This window comes from Phocoena sinus, chromosome 20 (genome assembly GCF_008692025.1).
Source record: "Phocoena sinus isolate mPhoSin1 chromosome 20, mPhoSin1.pri, whole genome shotgun sequence".
Taxonomy (NCBI): Eukaryota; Metazoa; Chordata; class Mammalia; order Artiodactyla; family Phocoenidae; genus Phocoena; species Phocoena sinus.
In genome coordinates this window covers 8,904,310-8,923,733 of record NC_045782.1, presented here as the reverse complement: position 1 = coordinate 8,923,733, position 19,424 = coordinate 8,904,310, and the positions used below count along the sequence as shown (strand labels likewise).

At 56.7% G+C, this 19,424-nt stretch overlaps 2 protein-coding genes across 4 annotated transcripts; one reads left to right on the top strand and one right to left on the bottom strand.

Moving 5' to 3' along the window:
• Positions 1-338: 338 nt before the first annotated feature.
• On the bottom strand, positions 339-15,427 carry ZBTB4 (zinc finger and BTB domain containing 4). 3 transcript variants are annotated; one of them, XM_032615996.1, is made up of 4 exons: positions 15,270-15,427; positions 7,038-7,107; positions 5,528-6,576; positions 339-4,864 (listed from the first exon to the last, which is right to left on the bottom strand). In XM_032615996.1, the coding sequence occupies exons 3-4, from the start codon at positions 6,565-6,567 to the stop codon at positions 2,953-2,955; spliced, it is 2,952 nt and encodes a 983-aa protein (XP_032471887.1). In that variant the 5' UTR covers positions 6,568-6,576; positions 7,038-7,107; positions 15,270-15,427; the 3' UTR covers positions 339-2,952. The 3 variants fall into 3 exon arrangements, with proteins under 3 accessions (XP_032471887.1, XP_032471889.1, XP_032471888.1); XM_032615998.1 differs by lacking the exon at positions 15,270-15,427 and adding an exon at positions 14,692-14,798; XM_032615997.1 differs by lacking the exon at positions 15,270-15,427 and adding an exon at positions 8,317-14,118.
• Positions 15,428-16,457: 1,030 nt separating this feature from the next.
• On the top strand, positions 16,458-18,127 carry SLC35G6 (solute carrier family 35 member G6). Its single transcript, XM_032617170.1, has 2 exons — positions 16,458-16,570; positions 17,055-18,127. The coding sequence occupies exons 1-2, from the start codon at positions 16,502-16,504 to the stop codon at positions 18,063-18,065; spliced, it is 1,080 nt and encodes a 359-aa protein (XP_032473061.1). The 5' UTR covers positions 16,458-16,501; the 3' UTR covers positions 18,066-18,127.
• The last annotated feature ends 1,297 nt before the right edge of the window (positions 18,128-19,424 follow it).

Below are 19,424 nucleotides of genomic sequence, written 5' to 3'. Positions count from 1 at the left end.
GTCACACATTTTGCGCCTGTTTCCTTTCAGTTTGGAGAAAGGGCTTCACCTGGGAGATGAAGATCTTGTGCCCAGCAGGCTCTGTGAACTGGACTGCGTTAATGTTTGTGCCTGGAGGTCAGAGCAAAGTCAGCTTTAGCCTAGTGGCTGCAGCAATTACAGTGAAGTACCTAGGGTCAACAGGCTCTCACACCTACTTAATTGCTGGAAGTTGTTGTCCTAAGAGGGAGAATAGGGCTACAACTTGTAGGGATCCCTGTGGGACAAGGTTAGCATGTCCCTGTCCAGCCAGACCCACCAGCCACGCCAATAATTGCACCTGGCATCCCACTGCGGAGCACAGTTCGTTTGTCTTGTTGGTTTATTGGCCTAGAGAGTTGGACACACACACAAATGCGGAGATAAATATTGGTCAGTTTCTCTAAATCTGGGTCCTCACTACGTATAGAGCTAGAGTCTGTAGAATTCTAAATCTTGCGTGCTGTGGCACAGAACCAGTGGCCTTCCCACTCCACCGTCACCCTTCTGCCCAGGGAACATGGGGAAAGAGGGCACAAACTGACAAGACTTAATAATTTTCAAAAGACAAAATTGCAAAATCCCAAATTTCCAACGTGTGAAATTCACAATATTCAAGTTCCCCAACTCAGATACATGTATTTTAATCGCCATTTCGCCACAATCTCCTTTGTTGCCCAGAACCACCGAATTCTGGAAACTATTTTCCTAAATATATTTTCAAAAAAATAAATGTCTACAGTCTCAGTTCTCCCAAAATGTCCATGGTTTTAGAATTTTGACCTGTTCTGAAATTCAAATTCCCTGGTCCATCCTCAACCCCTTCCGTCTCTGTGCCTTTTTGCCTCAGAGGAGTGCAGGTTAAGGATATAGGGGGACTGTTATCGCACCTGCCCCCTGCCTCCAAGGCCTTCCTCAGTCTCTCTTGTGGTTCCGCTGTGTACATATATATATATATTTTTATATATATATAATTTGTGTGTAGATATATATGTATTCTTTATTATGTACTTCTTTTCGCAGTTTTTCTAAAGTGCCAGAAACAAGATTTGTGGGAATTTTTTTTGTGATTTTTTTTTTTTTTTTTTTTTTTGCATTTTTCCCCGTTTTAAACTTTTCTCCCCCTTAAAAATTGGAACTCGGTATGGTACATTCAGTAGGAAACTCTTCACTCGGACTGTGGCCAAGACCAAGAAAAGTGCAAAGAGACAGAGGAGGAGTGAAGGAGCGACACTCCTCCGTGGTTAACATTCAGGGAGCCTGTCGAAAACCTCCCCTTTCCGTATGCTGGGAGGGCGAGAAGAGGCAGGAGGTTGATCCTGTCCCTCCCCCCAAACCCCCTCCCTCCAAAAGCCATGATCTTGCCCTTTCAGCATCAGTTGAGAGGGCAGCCATCTTGGCCCCAAAAAACAGTAGCTGAGAAAAAGGCTGCCATTTGGATGACAACTTTTCCCCTTTTTAAACTGCACTCCTCTAATTCCCATTTTTCAAATTTGCTCCCCCAAACTGGCTCTCCCCTCGTGAGCTGTTTTTTTTTTTTTTCTGGGGGGGGAGGTGGGTGGATGGAAAATGTTCATCCAATCACAGAGTGGGGAGGCCCAGTTATCAAAGAGAATTAGGAGCAAACATTTCTTCAACTCCCCCACTGGAAGGAAACATAGGGACCCCTGACCAGGGTTAACTAGTGCAAATTAGGGATTAGGGACTTTTAAGGTCCCTGTACCCCATCCCTAGGCTGGGATCTTTGGGTGTGGGGAACTGAGTCAAAGATGGGGTGTAAGGTGCTATTTTGCAGGGAAAGTTGGTGGGGATACCCCAAAGCCCACCAAGGGAGTAGGATGGTTCACCAAAAACCATCTGGAGTGATTGGTGAGGGAAGTGCTACTGGGGGAAAAAGGGGGTTAAGGTAAGGATGGGAGGTCATGTGCAAATCTTGGGCTTACCCACCCATCCAACCCCCATCCATTTTTCTGGCTATTTGGTCTAGTCTGGGAGAAACCATCGGGGAAAAAAACAGGGAGAAAGTAGATTCCCTTCCCCATCCCATATAGAGCTCCTCCCTCCTGGCCCCCAAATCTGGTTTAGCCCAGAAGAGGCCATATGTAGAGGCAGGAAGAGGTGCAATCTACCTACTTCTTTTGCCTTGGAAGAGTCTGGGGCTCACTAGATTTGAGGGTCAAAGTAGGGCTGAGATTGGTGCTGCCCTGGGCTGGGAAAGTACTCAGCCATGGAACAGATAGGTAGCCCTCCCCCCAGCACCTCCTTGACCTGGATGGGAGAGGCCATCTCCAGAGTCTAGGAGTATAAGGGGGAATATGGAAGATCCAAAGGCATGGAAGCCAAGGAAGGGATGGCATCTTAATGTGAAGGAAATGGGCACAGAAACCCACCGTCGGGAAGAATGGACTCCAAAGCCACACTCCCAGGTGAGTAAGTGTCAGGTATCACAATGGTCTGGTCCAGGCCCTGGGCCACAAAGGATGGAATGTGCTGGGAAGCATCTGGGCAAGGGCTTAAGAGAAAGCTTCAGAACGAGGGGGGAACATTAGGTGAGAGAGATGGTTTCCCCCTAGGTTTACGAATCAGGGGGGCGGGTTAGACATTCAGAGCTGGTGGGGGCTATGAGTAGAGATTCATTTAAGTATATTGCTCAGTTGCCCCAAGGGCTGGAGAAGGGATGGGAGCTGGCCCTGCCCCTCACGGAGGCCATTCCCTGGAGGAGAACTGAGAGGGGAACCACCAAAGATCCCTTCCCAGGTGGTGGGAAAACTACAATCTCACACAAAGCAGCCTGACCCCTGAGCTCCAGAGGCCCCCAAGTCCCTGCACAGGAGTGTGGAGGGGCTCCCAAGGGGCAGGGAGGCCAGGGAGCTGGTAGTGGCGGGGGTTCAGGGAGGGTGGCATCTGGTGAAAGGGGGGATCTGGGCCCAGAGCTCACCCCACATCTCCCTTCTGGGTTCTTTCAACCCCTGCCCTTTCCCCTTCTCCCTTAGGGGGGACTGGTGGAGGGAGAGTTGGGGGCGGTGGAGTTGGGGGGGTAGGGGGTGCTGCTTGCGGGTTGACTGCGTAGCCAAAGACCCCTGGTAGGAAGGGAAGGGCCCCCCCACCCTTCTCATCAGGTAGGACCATGTTAAGAGCAACTGGGAGAGCGGCCAAGTTGCTGAAGTTGTAAGGGTAGGCGGCAAGAAGCTGGGGCCCATAGACGAGTGGGTAGGGCTCAGGGTAGAAGGTGACTTTGGCAGCCCCCATCCCCTCCATCCGGTCCCCCCGCCCAGCCCCCACTGGCCCCTCACTCCCAGCTTTTCCCCTGCCACTGCCAGATTCCCGGCCACTCCCGATCAGAGCCAGTGGAAATTCCTGCACAGGTGGGTATGCATAGGTACCCCCTCCTGCCACCACTGAGGGCTCCTCCCCCCCTGAGATGACAGGGTCCTGGAGTGAGGCGGTTTTGGAAGCTTCCTCAGCAGCAGCGCTCCCGCCACCCGCCTCCCCGCTGGATGAGGAGACTTGCATCTCTTGGGGAGCCTCCTCCTTGACGTCCCCAGCTCGGGTGCCAACGCAGCCCTTGGAGTAGGCAATGACAGGCGTGGGGGTACCCCCGGGCCGCTCGGCAGCATGCCTCTGCCCGTGGCGGCTCAGGGCGGCTGCCGTCTTGCACACCTTGGCGCAGTGAGGGCAGGCGAAGCGGGTGGAAGGCTTCCGTCCAGCCCGAGAGTTGTGGGAGCCCCCGCCGTGGGCCTCCTGGTGCTTGCGCAGCTTCCTCAGGGTGGCAAATGTCTGGGCACAGTCCCCGCAGCGGTGCCTCCGCTCGCCACGGGCACGCCCTGCGGGGCCCTCGGCCGCCGGGGTCTCCTCCCAGCTCCTCCGTTCCAGCTTCTGTCTCCAGCGAGGCGGCCGGCGGCCTCTGGGCATCCCGCCGCCCCCGCTGCTGCCCGGGCCTGTGGCTCCAGCCTTGCGCTTGGGCTTGTACGAGTAGTAGGGCCTCCAGAGCTGGTCCTCCCCGCCAGCCTTCGACTCCTCCTCGTCCTCCTCATCCTCCTCGTCCTCCTCCTCGTCCTCCTCTTCATCCTCCTCCTCGCTCTCCTCCATCTCCTCTCCGCTCAGCTCCCCAGGACGCAGGTCAGTTTCTGAGATGCGGCGCTTGACAATAGCCTCCTCGCCGATTCGTACAGTGATCTGACACAGTGGAGGTGGAGCCTGCAGCTGAGAGGGACCCCCGCCCCCGCCAAGCCCACCAGCTGGCTTGGCCGTGTAGGTCAGAGTCCTTGTGGCCCGTGGGTTCCGGCCCTTGGCCTCCTCCGTGGCTGTGGCTGGGCTGCCGGCTGTGGCTGGGCTGGCTGGGGCAGCTGCAGGCACAGGGGGAGGAGGTGGGTACTCACGTTTTTTGGGGGGCCGTGGCGGAGCAGTGTAAGTGATGACTGAGGCGGCTTGGGCCCCCCCTGCGCTGGCCGGCCCACTCCCTGTTCCACCACTGGTGCTACCCCCATGTACAATGACAGAGGGAGCTGGGTGGGCAAAAGTGATGACAGACGGTGGGGGGCCAGGCTCTGGGGCAGGTGGGGGTCCGGGTGGTGGGCTGGCCGGCATTGCCGCAGGGGCCGGAGTGTTGAGGCTCGGAGAAAGGGGGGCCTCGGGGGCTCCCTGGCTGTAGGTCTTGTAGGGCCGCTTGGCCGCCCGCATGGGGAGCAGGCGGTACAGCTTGAGGGTATTGAGCTTGGGCTTATAGCCTCCATTGGGCGTCTTCTCACTGGCTAGGAGGCCCGGGCTAATGCCATGGAAGGCTCGCTGGTGGGTCTTCAGGTTATAGTAGGTGACAAAGGTCTCCCAGCAGAAGATGCACTGGTACCTGGGCCAGGACGGCATGGAACAGGGCAGGGCCAGAGCCAGTTGAGTCAGGGGCCGTGAAGCTACGGCCTCAGCTTCCCACGTCCTCTCCTGCCTCCGCTCAGACCTTGGACTGCCCCAGCCATTTGCTCACCCTCCGTAAAGGCTGCTTGTCTCACCCTGCCAGCCTCAGAAAGGACACCAGTCCCAGTACAGTGCCCCCCACTGGCTGTGAGATGCCAGGCCTCAGCTGTTCCGTCTGTGAACTGGGAATAATCACACACCTTGCCTGCCTCCCAAAGCCTTCTTCTGAAGCTCACATGACAGAAGGGGGAAATGCCTTATGAACAGGGGTGCATTACAGCTGTTGCTGGACATGCCTGAGCTCCCTAGTCCTGTCCCATGAAGCAACTTTCTCTTCCTCGGTCTCTTCCACATCACCAAGCCAGGACATGACACCTGGAGGTGCTAACAAACATCAGTGGAAGGAAACGGGGCTGAAGGGAGGCAGAAGGGTGAGTGATGGAAAGCAGGTGAGCAGGGGCTAGTGGGTGAGCAGGCGTCTCAGGATGAGTTTCTAGGCCCCATGCTCTGCCCATTCTCTCCCTTGTCCCTGCGATCCCTGAGTGGACAAGGTCCCATGTGACCCCTCCCCCCACCATCCCCGGCCGTGCAGGCCACTCACCTGCGTTCCCCGGTGTGCCACACCTCGTGCTTGGTACGGTACTCAGCCAGGGCGAACACCTTCTCACAGTAGCGGCAGGGGTACTTCCTCCGCCACGAGTGTACATTGCTGTGCCGCTTCAGGCTGGACAGGGTCACGTAGGAACGCTCACAGGCCGCGCACACGTACAGCACGTGGCCGCCCACCACCTTCACCACGTGCTCGGGACCACCTCGGAAGCCCACTGGTGGGGGCAGGGCTGAGGCGTCCACTCCTGAAGGGCCACTGGGGCCAGAGCCCCCGGCTCCCAGCCCTGCAGCCCCCCGAGTGCTGGCCCCCCTACGACACTGTGCCTCATGGGTCTGCAGCCGCTTGGGATGGATGAAGCTTTTCCCACATCGGGGGCAAGGGAGGGGCCGCCGGGGCAGAGGAGGCTGTGAGTCAGGGGCCTGGGCCTCAGCCCTGTCACCCTCCCACTCCCCAGCTGGCCTGGGCCCAGGCCCGAAGTTGTCTTCTTCAGGCTGCGAGGTGGCCATGGGGGCTGGGGCAGGAGGTGCCCAGGCATCACCTCCCTCCCCCAGGCCCTGCAGGCGGGAGATGCCCAGACGCCGCCCCAGAGCGCCGATCTCTGCCACGGCTGCCCCGTCCCCTCCACCACCGGGTAGTGCCAGCCGGGCACTGTAGATGAAATTGAGGACATCAGAGAAGGCAGCTGCTGGGACCCCTGGCAGCTCCAGGACCCGGGGTGGGGATGAAGCGGGAGGTGAGGGTGGAGGGGGAGAGGAGGAGGAGGAGGAGGAGGAGGAGGAAGAAGCTGTGGTGGAGGCAGGGTTGGGGGCAGAGCCCCCAGTAATTGGTGGGAGGGGCAGTGGGGCTGAAGCGAGCAGGGCCTCTCTGAAGAAGGGACTAGAAGCAGCCAGGACGCTGCGGTGAGCAGGGAACTTGGTGTCTCCAGCTATGAGGGTGACGTCACAGAAGAGGCCACGGAGCCGCTGCTCATTGAGCTGGCGCAGGACGGCGGGAGCATGGGACGGGTCTGTCACCTCTGCTGGGGGGGGCATGGCGCCAGCCTAGATGGAGGAGAAGAGGCCAGGGGAGGATCTCAGAGGCTGGGCAGAGGGCGGGGGCCTCTAAAATCAGAGGTGAGCTGGGAGGGGGTTGGGGGCTGTTGGCCAGAGACGGGTGGAAGGCTGGCTGACTTCTGGTCACGGAAGTGAGGGGTTAACCTTAGCCACCCCACGTCCGGCCAGCATCCAACGCCCAGCATTCAACGCCCGTGTGTCAAACATCGGGGGCTGGTAGAGGCCAGGAATACCTCAGGTCTTGATGAAGGTCAGGGGTCAAAGACTTCCAAGCCACAGACTAGCGAGGTAAGCAATGGACACCTCTCTCCCACTGGGAGGGGGAGGGAGGCCCCACAGCCTCTGCTGACCATTTCTCAGGACTCCCCGGCCTGGACAACACGGCTGCTCTGCTGGCCTGCTGCCTCAGGCCCAGCCTCCCGCAGGGCAGACCTCTCGCACCACCTCACCTGAGAGCACAGCCAACATGGAGCAGAGCGGGGGTGGCTCAGCGAGTCCCTTCTGCCGGGCCTCTTCCCTCTGTGGGGAAACAGAAACCTCAATAAGGGAACCGGACGGGAGGGGACCCAGGAGGTGGGGGGTGGTGCAGTGTGCAGGGCCAACGAGGCCCAGGCTGCTCTGCAGACCCTGACCCTCCTGGGAGCCCGACAGGTTATTTGCTGAGCTGCCTCCAGTTGGACCTAGGAGTTCACACAAATTATTGCAAAGCCTTGTGCTGCTGGCCCCCAGAAGTACAGGCACAAGATAATTTGCATATTCCCAATTTGCCTCAAAACAATCCAGGAGCATAGTTCAATCCCGTAGGTCCAGGGAAGCCTGCTGGATCACTCTCAAGTCCCTTTGGCCCAACCTTCGGGGCTCAAAGGAAATCAAAGATTTGCATGTTGTCTTTCACTATAATAGTCTCATTTACATATCAAGATAGATTTGTTTGAGCTTTTTCATTGGACCAAGCTGCTAGATATTCAAATTAGGAGAGGACCTCTTGACATCCAATCTTAGAGGGGGTTTCTGGCCTAGGTGCCAGGTGACCACTGAAGACCACAAATTCTTGTACACGTGCCAGCTTGCTCCAATCTCTGAAGGGCACTAAAATGCCACCAGACCGGAAGTGAGGAAGCTTGGGTCCCACTCCTTATTCTGACAGCTGGTGGCTTTAGGACTTTGGCTTAAAAAGGGGAGGGTGGGGAATGCAACCCCTATCTCACTCTTGCTGGGAGGCTCATCCAAAAGGAATAGCAGGCAGCCCAAATGTGAGCTGTGGTGGTCACTGCCCAGAAAGCACCTCACAGCCTCGACTTTGGGGGCTAATTTTTCAGTTGAAGATCTCAATTCCAGAGCCATAAAGTAACTTAGCCAAAGACACACAGAGCTGGTCATAACAGGTGGGGCCTGTTCACAGACCCAGGCCTCTTGACCTAAGAGCAGAGCTCTCGGCCCCTCTCATGAACCCTCCACGAAGCCTGGGAGCCCTCCCCTTGCGTACGCCCTGGGTCACACATGACCTCCGAGGTGTCCTGCGTCAGGAGTTCCTCATACAATTCCCACCCCCCAGAAAACGCTCTCTTCCCATTTATTACTCATACTATCTGGGCTAAGATGTCTTCCCTCCACAGCCCATTTCATGTTCCCGAAAGACTGCTCTGAGCCCTCTCCCCGAGGACGAGGAGGGTGGTAAACAGGGGAGATATCCAAAAGTTCTAACAGCCCCGACTGCCAGGCACACACCTAGGTCAAATGCCTCTCCATCAGTTGAGTTGCTGGATTGCAGGTGGGTCAGGAATCCAGGGGAAGGGGCCCCGTTCGCGGTCTGGTGTTCAGTTCTGTTTGTAAAATGGGGAAAGAGAGCAAGGCCTCCCACTCCCTTCTGTGACAGCCACCAGCCAACAGGGACCCCCAAGAGTTGATGCTTTTACTTGCATTACCTCATTTGTTCCTCATCACTACCCTAAAAGGTAGCAGTTAGCTTCTTGACTTTAAAGTGACAGGCTGAGGCTCGGAGATGCTAGGTAGCTGCCCAAGGATATATGACCAGTTAGTAGCAGGGCTGGGATCTGATCCCAGGAAGTTTGGCTCAAAAGCCTGCATTCTTGATTATATCACATCAGGATGAAGGACACGTTTACAGCTGTGATACTGTGATATAACAAGAAATAAAGTTGACCCTTGAACAACATAGGTTTGAACTGCACAGGTCCACTTACACGTGGATTTTTTTCAATGGTAAATATGACAGCACTACACGATCCGAGGTTGGTTGAATCCGAGGATGCGGAACCTTGGATACGGAGGCCCGATTGTAAGGCTATACTTGGATTTTCCACTGAGTGGACAGTCTGCGCCCCTAACCTGCACACTGTTCGAGGGTCAACTGTAATATATTCGGTCTTTGTCCCCATTGCTGACACAGAGCTCCTAAAACTCTTGTAATTTCCCAAGTAACAAGGGTGCTAGGAGAATCTTATTCTAACATTTGGTCTTTGAGCTCAGTTCTTGACATTAAGCTCCTAAACTCCTTGGAATTTCCTGGGTGATAGGAGAGTCTCTTGTTCTAATGAGGCGACTCTTGGTGGGATCCCGGATGCGGGCTGGTCACCAGAAAGACAGAGCCATGATTAGAAGTTTGGAACTTTCAGCCCCAGTCCCCCACTGCCTCTGGGGAGAGAAGAGGGCCTGGAGACTCAGGTAATAATCGATCATGCCTATGTGATGAGGCCTCCATAAAAGTCCCTGAACTATGGGGTTCAGAGAGCTTCTGGTTGCTAAACACATCCCCATGGCGAGAGGGTAGTGCACCCCAACTTTGTGAAGACAGAAGTTCCTGTACTCGGACCCTTCCAGACCTCGCCCTCCGTACCTCTTCATTTGGCTATTATCATATCCTTTGTTATATAATAAACCAATAAATGTAAGTATTTCCCTCAGTTCTATAAGCCATCCTAGCAAATTATCAAGTCTGAGGACGGGGTCATGAGAAAGCCCGATGTCTTGATGGTCAGTCAGAAGTACAGGAGGTCTGGGGACTTCCCTGGCGGTCCAGTGGTTAGGACTCTGTGCTGCCAGGGGTCACGGGTTCAATCCCTGGTCAGGGAACTAAGATCCCACAGGCCGCGCGGCACGGCCAAAAAATAAAATAAAATAAAAATAAAAGCTTTAAGACAAAAAAAACTACAGGAGGTCTGGGCTTGCAAACTGGTATCTGAAGTGGGGGCAGTCTTGTGGGAATGAGCCCTTAACCTCTGGGATCTGATGCTATCTCCAGGCAGACAGTATCAGAATTGAACTGAATTGTAGGACACCCAGCTAGTGTCAGAGAACTGGTCAGTGTGGGGAGAAAAACCCACACATTTCGTGTCAGAAGTGTCATGAGTTGAGTGTACAGGAAAACAGTTATGTTTTTCTTTCAACAGCACCCGCTAGGGCTGCCACCAGCCCATCTAGGATCTTTGTGAAAATTAGAGGAAGGGGAAAAAAATAGAGGAAAAGGCCACGCACAGCAAAGCTTGATTCTGGCCCCCACTCACCCCCTTGGCCAGGCCTGCCCACCTGCACAGCCATATGGGCTTGGTGCCTACTGAGGCATGGCTGTGTGCTGACTGCCAAGATATTTGGACAAGGCCTATCAAGGCTTTTTAGAACCATAGAGGTCCAAGGCTGGCCTGGCCCTTGGAGATCATCTAGAACCATCATCATCATGGTACTTGGAGCTAACATTGATGAGAAAAATATTATGTGCCAGACCCAGTGCTAAGCATTTTATCTGCATTATCTCAACACTCAAAAGGACCACAGTGAGGCAGGGGCTAGTGTCAAACCCATTTTACAGATGAGGAAACTGAGGCTTTAAGTACTCTAGACACCTCACTTGCAGGTAGAGAGAACGTAGTGACGGGGTGATTTGCCTCTGGTCTCACTGCTAACCAAGCTGGGTTTGGACCCTGCTCTCCTGAGTTCAACTGCCCCACCAGAGGCCACTGCCCTGCAAGGGTTTATGGGAGGTGGAGAAGACACTAGTTATGGGACCCTGGGCAAGTTACTTAACCTCTCTGTTTGTCAGTTTCCTTGTCAATGAGGTGGGGATAATGAGAAGCGCCCACTACATAGGGTTGTAAAGAATAAACGAGCTGATGACTGGCAGTACGTAGAAGAGCGCCTGCCATGCAGCAAATGCTCAGGAAGTGCTAGCTCTAATTATCATCTTGGAACTCAGTCCCGGAAAATGGTGGGGGGAAGTGGTGAAGAAAAAGGGGCAGAAATCAGGCTTCAGGGTAGGTTTGATGGCTCTGTGGTTTTTAGTTTGTTTTTACCATTTCTCTACTCTTAACTGGCTGTGTGATCTTAGAGGTGTGACTGAGGTGCGGATCTGAGGGCTGCCACCAGATACACTCCACCTCTTGCTGTTCCCTCTGCCTGGAATGTTCTTTCCTCAGGTAGCCTCATGCCTTGCTGCCCCACCTCCTTTAAGCCTTGACTCAAAAGTCACCTTCCCCCAAGGCCCTCCCTGGCCGCCCCGTACCTCCCCAAACTCCCTATCCCTCTCCCCTACTTTATTTTCCTCCTTGGCATTTAGTAAGACATACTGTTCATTCATCGCTAGACTGCAAGCTCCAGGGGAGGGAGAGATTTTTGTCTGCTTTGTTCACTGCTACCTCCAGTGCTTAGAACAGTGCCTGATACATAGTGGGAGATCAAAAACATTTTGGGTAAATAAATGAACCTGCTTTCTTAAAGTCGTCCTGGAGTGTGTCCACTTTCAGGAAGGACGCCATCCTCAGTCCTGGACTGACTTGGCCAGGAGCTGGGGGTGGCGAGCGTAACTTGACCACTTCCAGGGTGCTCACGCTTTGCCTGATTTACCTCCAGGGCTTTACATGTGTTGCCTCATTTAATGGTTTCCTCAGCCACCCAAAGTTGGCATTTATATTATCCCAATTTTACAGATGAGGAAACTGAAGCTCACAGAGGGATTTACCTTGCTCAGGGTCACACAGCTCGTGAGCAGCAGAGTCAAAATTCAAATCCAGGCCTGTGTGAACCCAGATGCAGGGTCCTTCCCTCTGCCACACCGCCGGGGCCAGCGGGCTACCGAAATCACCACGTGAGGTCTCACGTGCTAAATGGTAACTGTGTCATATCTGACTCCACCCTTTCCCTCACTCTCCACATCCAGCAGCCACTGAGTCTGGTCAAATATGCAACCCAGTTTTTTTTGTTTTTTGTTTTCTTTTTTGGCCATGCTGTGCGGCTTAGGGGATTTTAGTTTCCTGACCAGGGATCGAACCTGAGCCCTCAGCAGTGAGAGTGTGGAGTCCTAACCACTAGACTGCCAGGGAATTCCCTGCGGCCCAGCTTGGGAATGAATGGCTCTGGAAACCTTCCCTCTAACCTGCCTCTGGCCCCCAAACTAGCTCAGGGCCTTGTTAACACTCATGGTCCAAGGCCATGGCCTCCCAGCTAGTCCCCTGCTTCTGGTCTTAGCTTCCACCATCCAGCCTTCCTCTCACTGAGGATCAACGGCCCCGAAGCAGCTCAGGTGGCATCACTCCTGGGCTCAGAAACCTTCTCGGGCCTCCACTCCAGAATAAAGCTCAAATTCCTCAGCCGAGCATTCGTGTCTAGTTCCCATCTTCCTCTCTATTCTTGCGTTGCATGAGTCTCCCCTTAAGCACACGCTGTGCTCTCCATCCTCAGCAGTCCCACACCTCCATGCCCTCGTCCATGCTGGTTCTCCTGCTAGAAATACAACCTTGCCCCCAGCCTCTTCCCCAAATCCCTCCAAAATGTTAAGATCTACCTCAAATGCCGTCTCCCTCTTGGCCCTCCCTGACGCTCAGGACAAGAACAATCTCTCCTTTGCCTGCTTCATCAACATTTTGTGCTCCTGTGGCCAGTATCCAGTAGTGGATGCTAGGTTCTCCCTCCCAGGCTGAGACTCCCTAAGTCACTGTTTAAACACACCAGTCTTCTGAAATGGACTGGTGCAGGTGTTAAGTTCTGCAGAAATTGGGCAGAAGTGCGTGTGTGTTTGGCAGGGGTGGTGCACAGAGAGGCCCACAGAAAGCTTCAAAAGGGCACTAGAGGACACATATAAAGAGCACATGATCTGGAATCAGACTGGCTGGGTTCAAATCCAGCTTTACTTCTTACTAGCTAAGTGGCTTTGGGCAAATTACTTCTCTGGGCCTCGGCTGGCTCATTTGAAAAAGGGAGGTACTTAGAACTCCTACTTCCACGCGGCGCTGGGAGGACTAAATGAGTGACCATACGTAAAAGCACTGAGGACAGTGCCTGGTGCACAGTGTTAAATAAGTGTTTACTGTTGTTATTAACCAAGCCCCAGGAAGGGGCTCAGTGCTGGCAGAGGGCTGACAGTGGCTGGCACAGGCATAGTCCCCAGACTGTAGCTACTTTCCAGGTATGTTTTCCATGTGCTACCTACCTACAGCCCTGTTGGAAGACGGACAGGGCAGGTGATTAGCCCCATTTTAAAGATGAGGAACTGAGGCTCACTTAGGGAAGGTGCCAGCGAGGAAGGGGTAGGGCCCGAACTCCTCAGTTCTAGTCTAGGCCTCCTTGCCCTCCACCAGGCCGTGGTGCACCTGTTGTGCAGGCCTGACATAGCCAGCACGCCCCCACGCAGTGGGGGGGGCCTGGCCGTAGTGTCCTCCCTGCCCCCATGCACACGCACCCTCCCCGCCAGGCCAGGGGCAGACCACAGCGATATGTACACTTGGAACACACACACACACATCTACAGAAGGGCCTGGGCCCCAAAGGTGAGGAAAACCTGTTCTGAGGAATCTGCCTAGTGAGCAAATTCCATTCCCAGACCCTTCCACAGTCGCAGGAGGGGCCCAGTGTGCATCACAGAAGAGACAGAATAGCAGAGATCCCTGCAAGGGGGCAGAGAGAGGGTTGAAGCAGGAGGAGACTGAAAACTTCATGTTTCTTTTTTCCATTTCAGTGACAAGAGTCACACCCGGCCTTTACATAAACATGGCCAAGGAGCTGCTCTGTCCAAGTTGAGTTTCCTCGCAGCCGCCAGGCCTCTCCACCCGGTGACCCTGACGCGCTGGGCGGGCCGGCGAGGGGCTAGCACACAGACCCTGCACAGACTAGCTGGGCTGCCCGACAACACCCAGGCCTCCTGCCTGCTGCCCTTGCTCTGCCCCATATTTATCTCCCCTCCTTCTTCTAACATATCCCCACAGCAGCCCCACACGGCCACTCCAACACGCAGAGGCAGGCACGCACACACAGCTCGCAGCTGATCTCCGGAGTCCGAGGCCCACACGGCCCTTGTCACGCCATCGCCCTCCCCACAAGTGTTTTCTGACCAGCTTGCTTCCCAGCCCAACAGCACAGATGGGCTCCCACAAACGACGTCACAAAAGAATCCCGTAGGGAATGTCGCAAACACACAACCTTCCCCTTGCTCGGCTGCCCCTCGATCCCATAAACACAACCTGCATGTTCCACCCAGGGCACCTCACACTGGTGCCAGCCACCCTATGGGTACCTGAGACACACCCTGGGGCTTCTCACTTCCTGCAGGACCCGCGGGACCTGAGTTCTAGACATGCACCCCCCGCGCCCCCCCTCCCCCGTGCCACCTGATCATCACATGGACCCAAGAACCCATCCGGCGGACCATCCTCTCCGAGACTGGACCACACCTCAGCAGGGCCGCATGAACGGGACCGGACCTGACACCTTCCCACTCAGACTCAAGGGTACACAACTGCCCCCTCCAGCTGGGCACACAACACCCTGCACTCCGGCGCCCTCCACAGCACTTACCCCCCGCCAGCTACGCAGAAAACAACAGTTCCCAAATAGTTCATATGTGCAGCGCCAGACACACATGTGCAAGAAAACACACGCCGGTGTAAAACATAAAACCCCACACCTAACAAACTCCGCCGGTACTGTGCCCGGCTTCAAATGCGGACCTGTCACCCAAAGCCACAGGGCCACATCTTGTAATTCTGCCCCACAACACTGGACTCCCTCCGTCTGGCTTTCTGTCCCCATAGCCCGGGGGAGCCCTGCAGGACCCCTGGCTGCCGCACCAGCCAACAGTGGTGACCAGGAGAGGTTTACCTTGCCCCACAACACAGGAGGAGACACACAAGCTCCAGGACTCACAGCCACAACCCTGCCCCGACGGCGCGGCGGCTCCGGGTCGCCTGCTCGCCCTGCGCACCCCGCACACCCCAACTCTAGGGCACTCGGCGGCCCACCCCTCCCCCCACCCCCCTGCCTGGCTCCTACGCCATCGCCCTCCCAGCGGCTTGCAGCGCCGGCCCGGGCTCACACCCGCCCCGCCCCACCCCAACGTGCCCCACAGGGGGAGGGGGACACTGGGCTGCAGAATTAACCCTTCAAGCGGGGAATGAGCGCGGCCCTTTCCACGGCCCCAGGCGATCGCGCCCCCCGGCCGCCGCTGGGTCGGACGCCGTACCCGGGCCCCCTTAGTCGCCCCCCCCCCCCAGCGCCGTGCGCGCCTGGAGGCGGGGCCAGATTCAGCCCCCGACCCCTGAGCCCCCAGGTCAACCCCAAAGGGGAGCGGTCGCGGCACGGGACGCGGCCCGGGTCCCCGCGGCACCGGGCAGCGGGGAGGGGGCCCGGCTGTTGGCTCCGGTCCGCCCTGGCCCTGCCCGGTTCGCCCCGGGGCCCACCTGACTGCGATGGCGCCGCGTCCGCCAGGCCCGACTCATCACCGTGGCCGCCACCGGCCGCTCCGGTTTCGCCCGCCTCCAGCTCCGGCTCCGGCTCCGGCCCCGGCCCCCCCAGCGCCCGGCCCCGGCCCGGCCCCGCCGCCGCCGCCGCCGCCGCCGCCGCCGCCGCTGACATCATCGGCTCCCCCCGCCCCGGTCCTACCCCCACCCCCACCCCCGGAAACAGTACCCCCCCAGCGCCGCCGCCGCCGCCGCCGCCGAGAGGAGGCTGGCGCAGCGCAGCAGGCACAGACACCAGGCTCCGGGCTCGGGCTCGGGGCGAGCGCGCCCGACGGCCTGCGGCCGGACCGATCCCGGGAAGGGAACGGCGCCACGCAGGGCGGCCGGACGGGTGGGCACCGAGCTAGGCGCGGGCCTGGCTGCAGCAGTAGCGGCGCGGGGCCGCACGACCACCCACTCCCTGGGAAGGGGTTTCCCCCCCCAGCCCCCTGCACGCCCTTCACTCAGTGGTGCACACCGCCCAGAGCACGCACACCCTCTCCGCAGACACACAACGTGGCAGGCTCACAATCAGGCCCAATGGGACCCGCAGACCCAGGCTCAACACACTCAAAGGGGCAGCCCTGGGGAAACACACACACACACACACACACACACACACACACTCCCTCTCCAGAAGTGCACAGGGACCCCCCCGACCCCCCAGGCCGCGAGCTGGGAACGCCCCAGCCCTACAGAACAGGTACACGTAAATGGCTACCAGCGCAGATGAACACGCAGCTTGCTATTTTGTTCCCACCGGCAGAAACATCCACATGTATATACTCTGCGTAAATGCAGAGGACTTGGTGTGGACCTCCTGGGACAGCACCAACACCACCAGGTGGAAGCACACAGAGGAGAAACACATTCCTGAAACTCCAGAGGGACAGTCCCAGAGACTCCTCCCAGGTGTTCAAAAATTCAAAACTCAGGAGAAAGAGGAGCTGGCCCTCAGAGGTCCTTTCCATAAAACCTTTCTGAAATCGGGCAAGACATAAATAAACAAATTAACTAAAAACCGAAGATATCTCATCACAGAGGTAGTTGAAAAGAGGAAAAAAAGAATCAGACAGACTTTGAAGTCACAAAAATGTAAAGCAAGCAGAGTTGGAAACATTGAGAAAATCGGCCCACCCCCACCTCAGGGAGGTTCCAGGGAAGAACTCCGCCACCCCTCCAACCAGCTCACAATGGCTGGAGCTCTGAAGGGCCCAGGGCCCCTGAGCCAGGAGGAGAGGAGGAAGTCTAAGGGAAAGATGGTGAGTGTGGGGCGCAGGGGCGCACAGCCCCCTTCCCTGTAGCTCCTGGCTGCTCCCTTCCCCCTCCTTCTCTAAAACTTCCCAGCTTTCCTAGACACCCACAAGCAAAATTCATAATGGTGTTCCCAGATGTCCCTGGAACCTATGACATCACACAGATACACAGCATCTGAGGCCGCCTCCCCTTCCTCAAACCAACAGAGCATCCCTGGGTCCTCTTCTTCTCCTCCCGGGAACAACTTACCCAGAGAAACACGATGCTCCAGGACTGCTCACTCCCTGCTTCCTGCTTTAGAGGCTCCAGACCCACACTGTACCACCTCATCCATCTTTCAGGCCCTTTCTAGCTCCCAAGAGTTCCTTGGCAAGACAGCCTGCCCTTCTACTGCCCTACAGGGTCCCAGAACCCAGCCTGGCATTCGCCCTACCCCCAGTCCCCTGGACTATGGCTGCCCTAATGCCCGCGCTCCTTTCTCCCTAACAGGCTGGCTGTCACCCCTACTTCAACCTGCCCGACTTCACCCAGCCATCACCGCCCTCCACTCCGTCTAGCCTCCCCTCGCACCAGCGCTGCCGGCCCTCTGATGTCACCAAGGGCCTGCTCGTGGCCCTGCTGGGTGGGGGCCTGCCCGCTGGCTTCGTGGGCCCCTTCTCCCGTATGGCTTACCAGGCTTCCCACTTACCCTCGCTGGAGCTGCTCATCTGTCGATGCCTCTTCCACCTCCCTATTGCCCTGCTGCTGAAACTGCGTGGTGACCCCCTCTTGGGACCTCCCGATGTCCGGGGCTGGGCCTGCCTCCATGCCCTGTTCAATGTCCTCAGCATCGGATGCGCCTACAGTGCGGTTCAGGTGGTGCCCGCTGGCAATGATGCCACCGTCCGCAAAGGTTCTTCCACCGTCTGCTCTGCTCTCCTTGCCCTCTGCCTCGAGAGCCAGCGTCTCAGTGGCTATGACTGGTGTGGCTTGTTGGGCAGCACCCTGGGACTCATCATCATTGTGGGACCTGGACTAGGGACACTGCAGGAGGGGACCACAGACCTCTACACTGACCTGGGCTATGTGCTCACTTTCCTGGGTGGCCTGGCACTGTCGCTGGGCCTCCTGGTGTACCGCTCCCTGGACTTCCCCTCCTGCCTACTGACAGTGGCCTTCCTCTTTGGCTTGGTGGGGCTGGTGGGCTCCGTGCCAGGCTTCTTTCTGCTGCAGACCCCCGTGTTGCCTAATGATCCTCTGAGTTGGAGCTGTGTGGGGGCAGTGGGGATCCTCGCCCTGGTCTCCTTTGTGTGTGTCAGTTATGCGGTCACCAAGGCCCACCCTGCCCTAGTGTGTGCCGTCCTGTACTCTGAGGTGGTGGTGGCTCTGATGTTGCAGTATTATGTGCTCTATGAGACCGTGGCACCTTCTGACATCATGGGGGCAGGGATCGTGTTGGGCAGCATTGCCATCATCACCACCCAGAACCTCAGCGGTGAGAGGGAAGGGCAGGTGGAGTGAGATCGAACTTGAGAGCCTGGGGGTGGGGTGGGGGGGGACTGGGTAAATAGAAGGAAAAACTGGAATACAAACATGGGAGAACAAGTGACTGTAAAAGAACTGGTGTGGGAGAGTGACACCCCTTGGAGTCAATGGTGAATTGGGGACGCAGTGGAGAGGGATTGCCTAGAAGACTGCCTGGAAGACCTGGAACAAGCCTGGAGAGCAGGAGTCTACGGCTGGGGCTTGAAGGGAGGTCTGAGGAGCAGATCAAAGTGGCTGAGGCAGGCAGGCCATGAGCCACCGGGAGGATTTTTCCCTCAGCGGCAGACAGAAAAGCCTTGGGGCTGGAGTGTCTGGGGCTTTCAGGCAAACAGAGCAAGCAGCTGCGGTGGGGGAAGGGAGTGTGTTTTTTTTTCTCTGAGCGATGGTTTCCCTTCCTCGTGGTTATGCCTCCCCACCTTGGGGTGGTGACGTGATATTGACATCAAACAAGGCTCACTCTGAATGTGGCTGTGCAGTTGGTGTCATCTCTGCTTTGGAAGGACAGTGGAAGTCCTACCCCCTGCTCTTATTGGAGAATCCCTTGGGATCCCCGCACCACCACCCCCCGCCCCATTTTTTTTTTTTTTTTTTCCCCGCCCCATTTTTGAAATATTCTAGAAGGGGTAGGATTTCCTAATGTTCAGATGCATTGACCCTGAGTCCCCCAGGATTTTTGTGTCCCACCCAATGGCTAATCTGCTTTTCCTGGATTGTCGCGGTCCCGTGATCTCTCCCGGACAGTGGCCAGCGTCCTTCCGGAGAAGGCCCCTGAGACCTCTTCGAGCGGCTCAGGTCGAGGATCCAGAACGAGAGCTCCGTACAGCACCCCATTAGAGGCTAGGAGATGCCCACCCGTCCCAGGAGGCCGCTCGACAGATAACAGCTACTTCCGGACAAGCAATTGGCCTCGCCATGTTGATCCTTTCTTGCATATTCAGCGCGATTACTGCATATTCATGACCAAGGACGGCCCCAATACTCCCCCTCTTCGGGAACCCACTTGGGAGGATCCGACCGGCCCCGCCTCCTTCATTACCGAATCTCAGAACAGACCATTTTCCAGCGTGGGGGGGGGTGATATTAATGAGATACTTTGGCTGAAGATGAAACCACACGCCAAACTAGAATAAAAGCGGCCTATATTTACCCTCGAATCTTCAAACCTTAAACCTCAGGGCGGGAAGTAGTAGCGAGGGGAGGCGGCGGGATAAAAAAGTGCCCTTCCCCTTCGTCATTTCAAAAGGTGACCCAGCCAGGGAGCCGGGGAGGGAGGAACAACGACGCGAGCGCGCGCCCCGTGCACGCCGGCGCAGTCGACCCCGTAGCGCAAGGGAG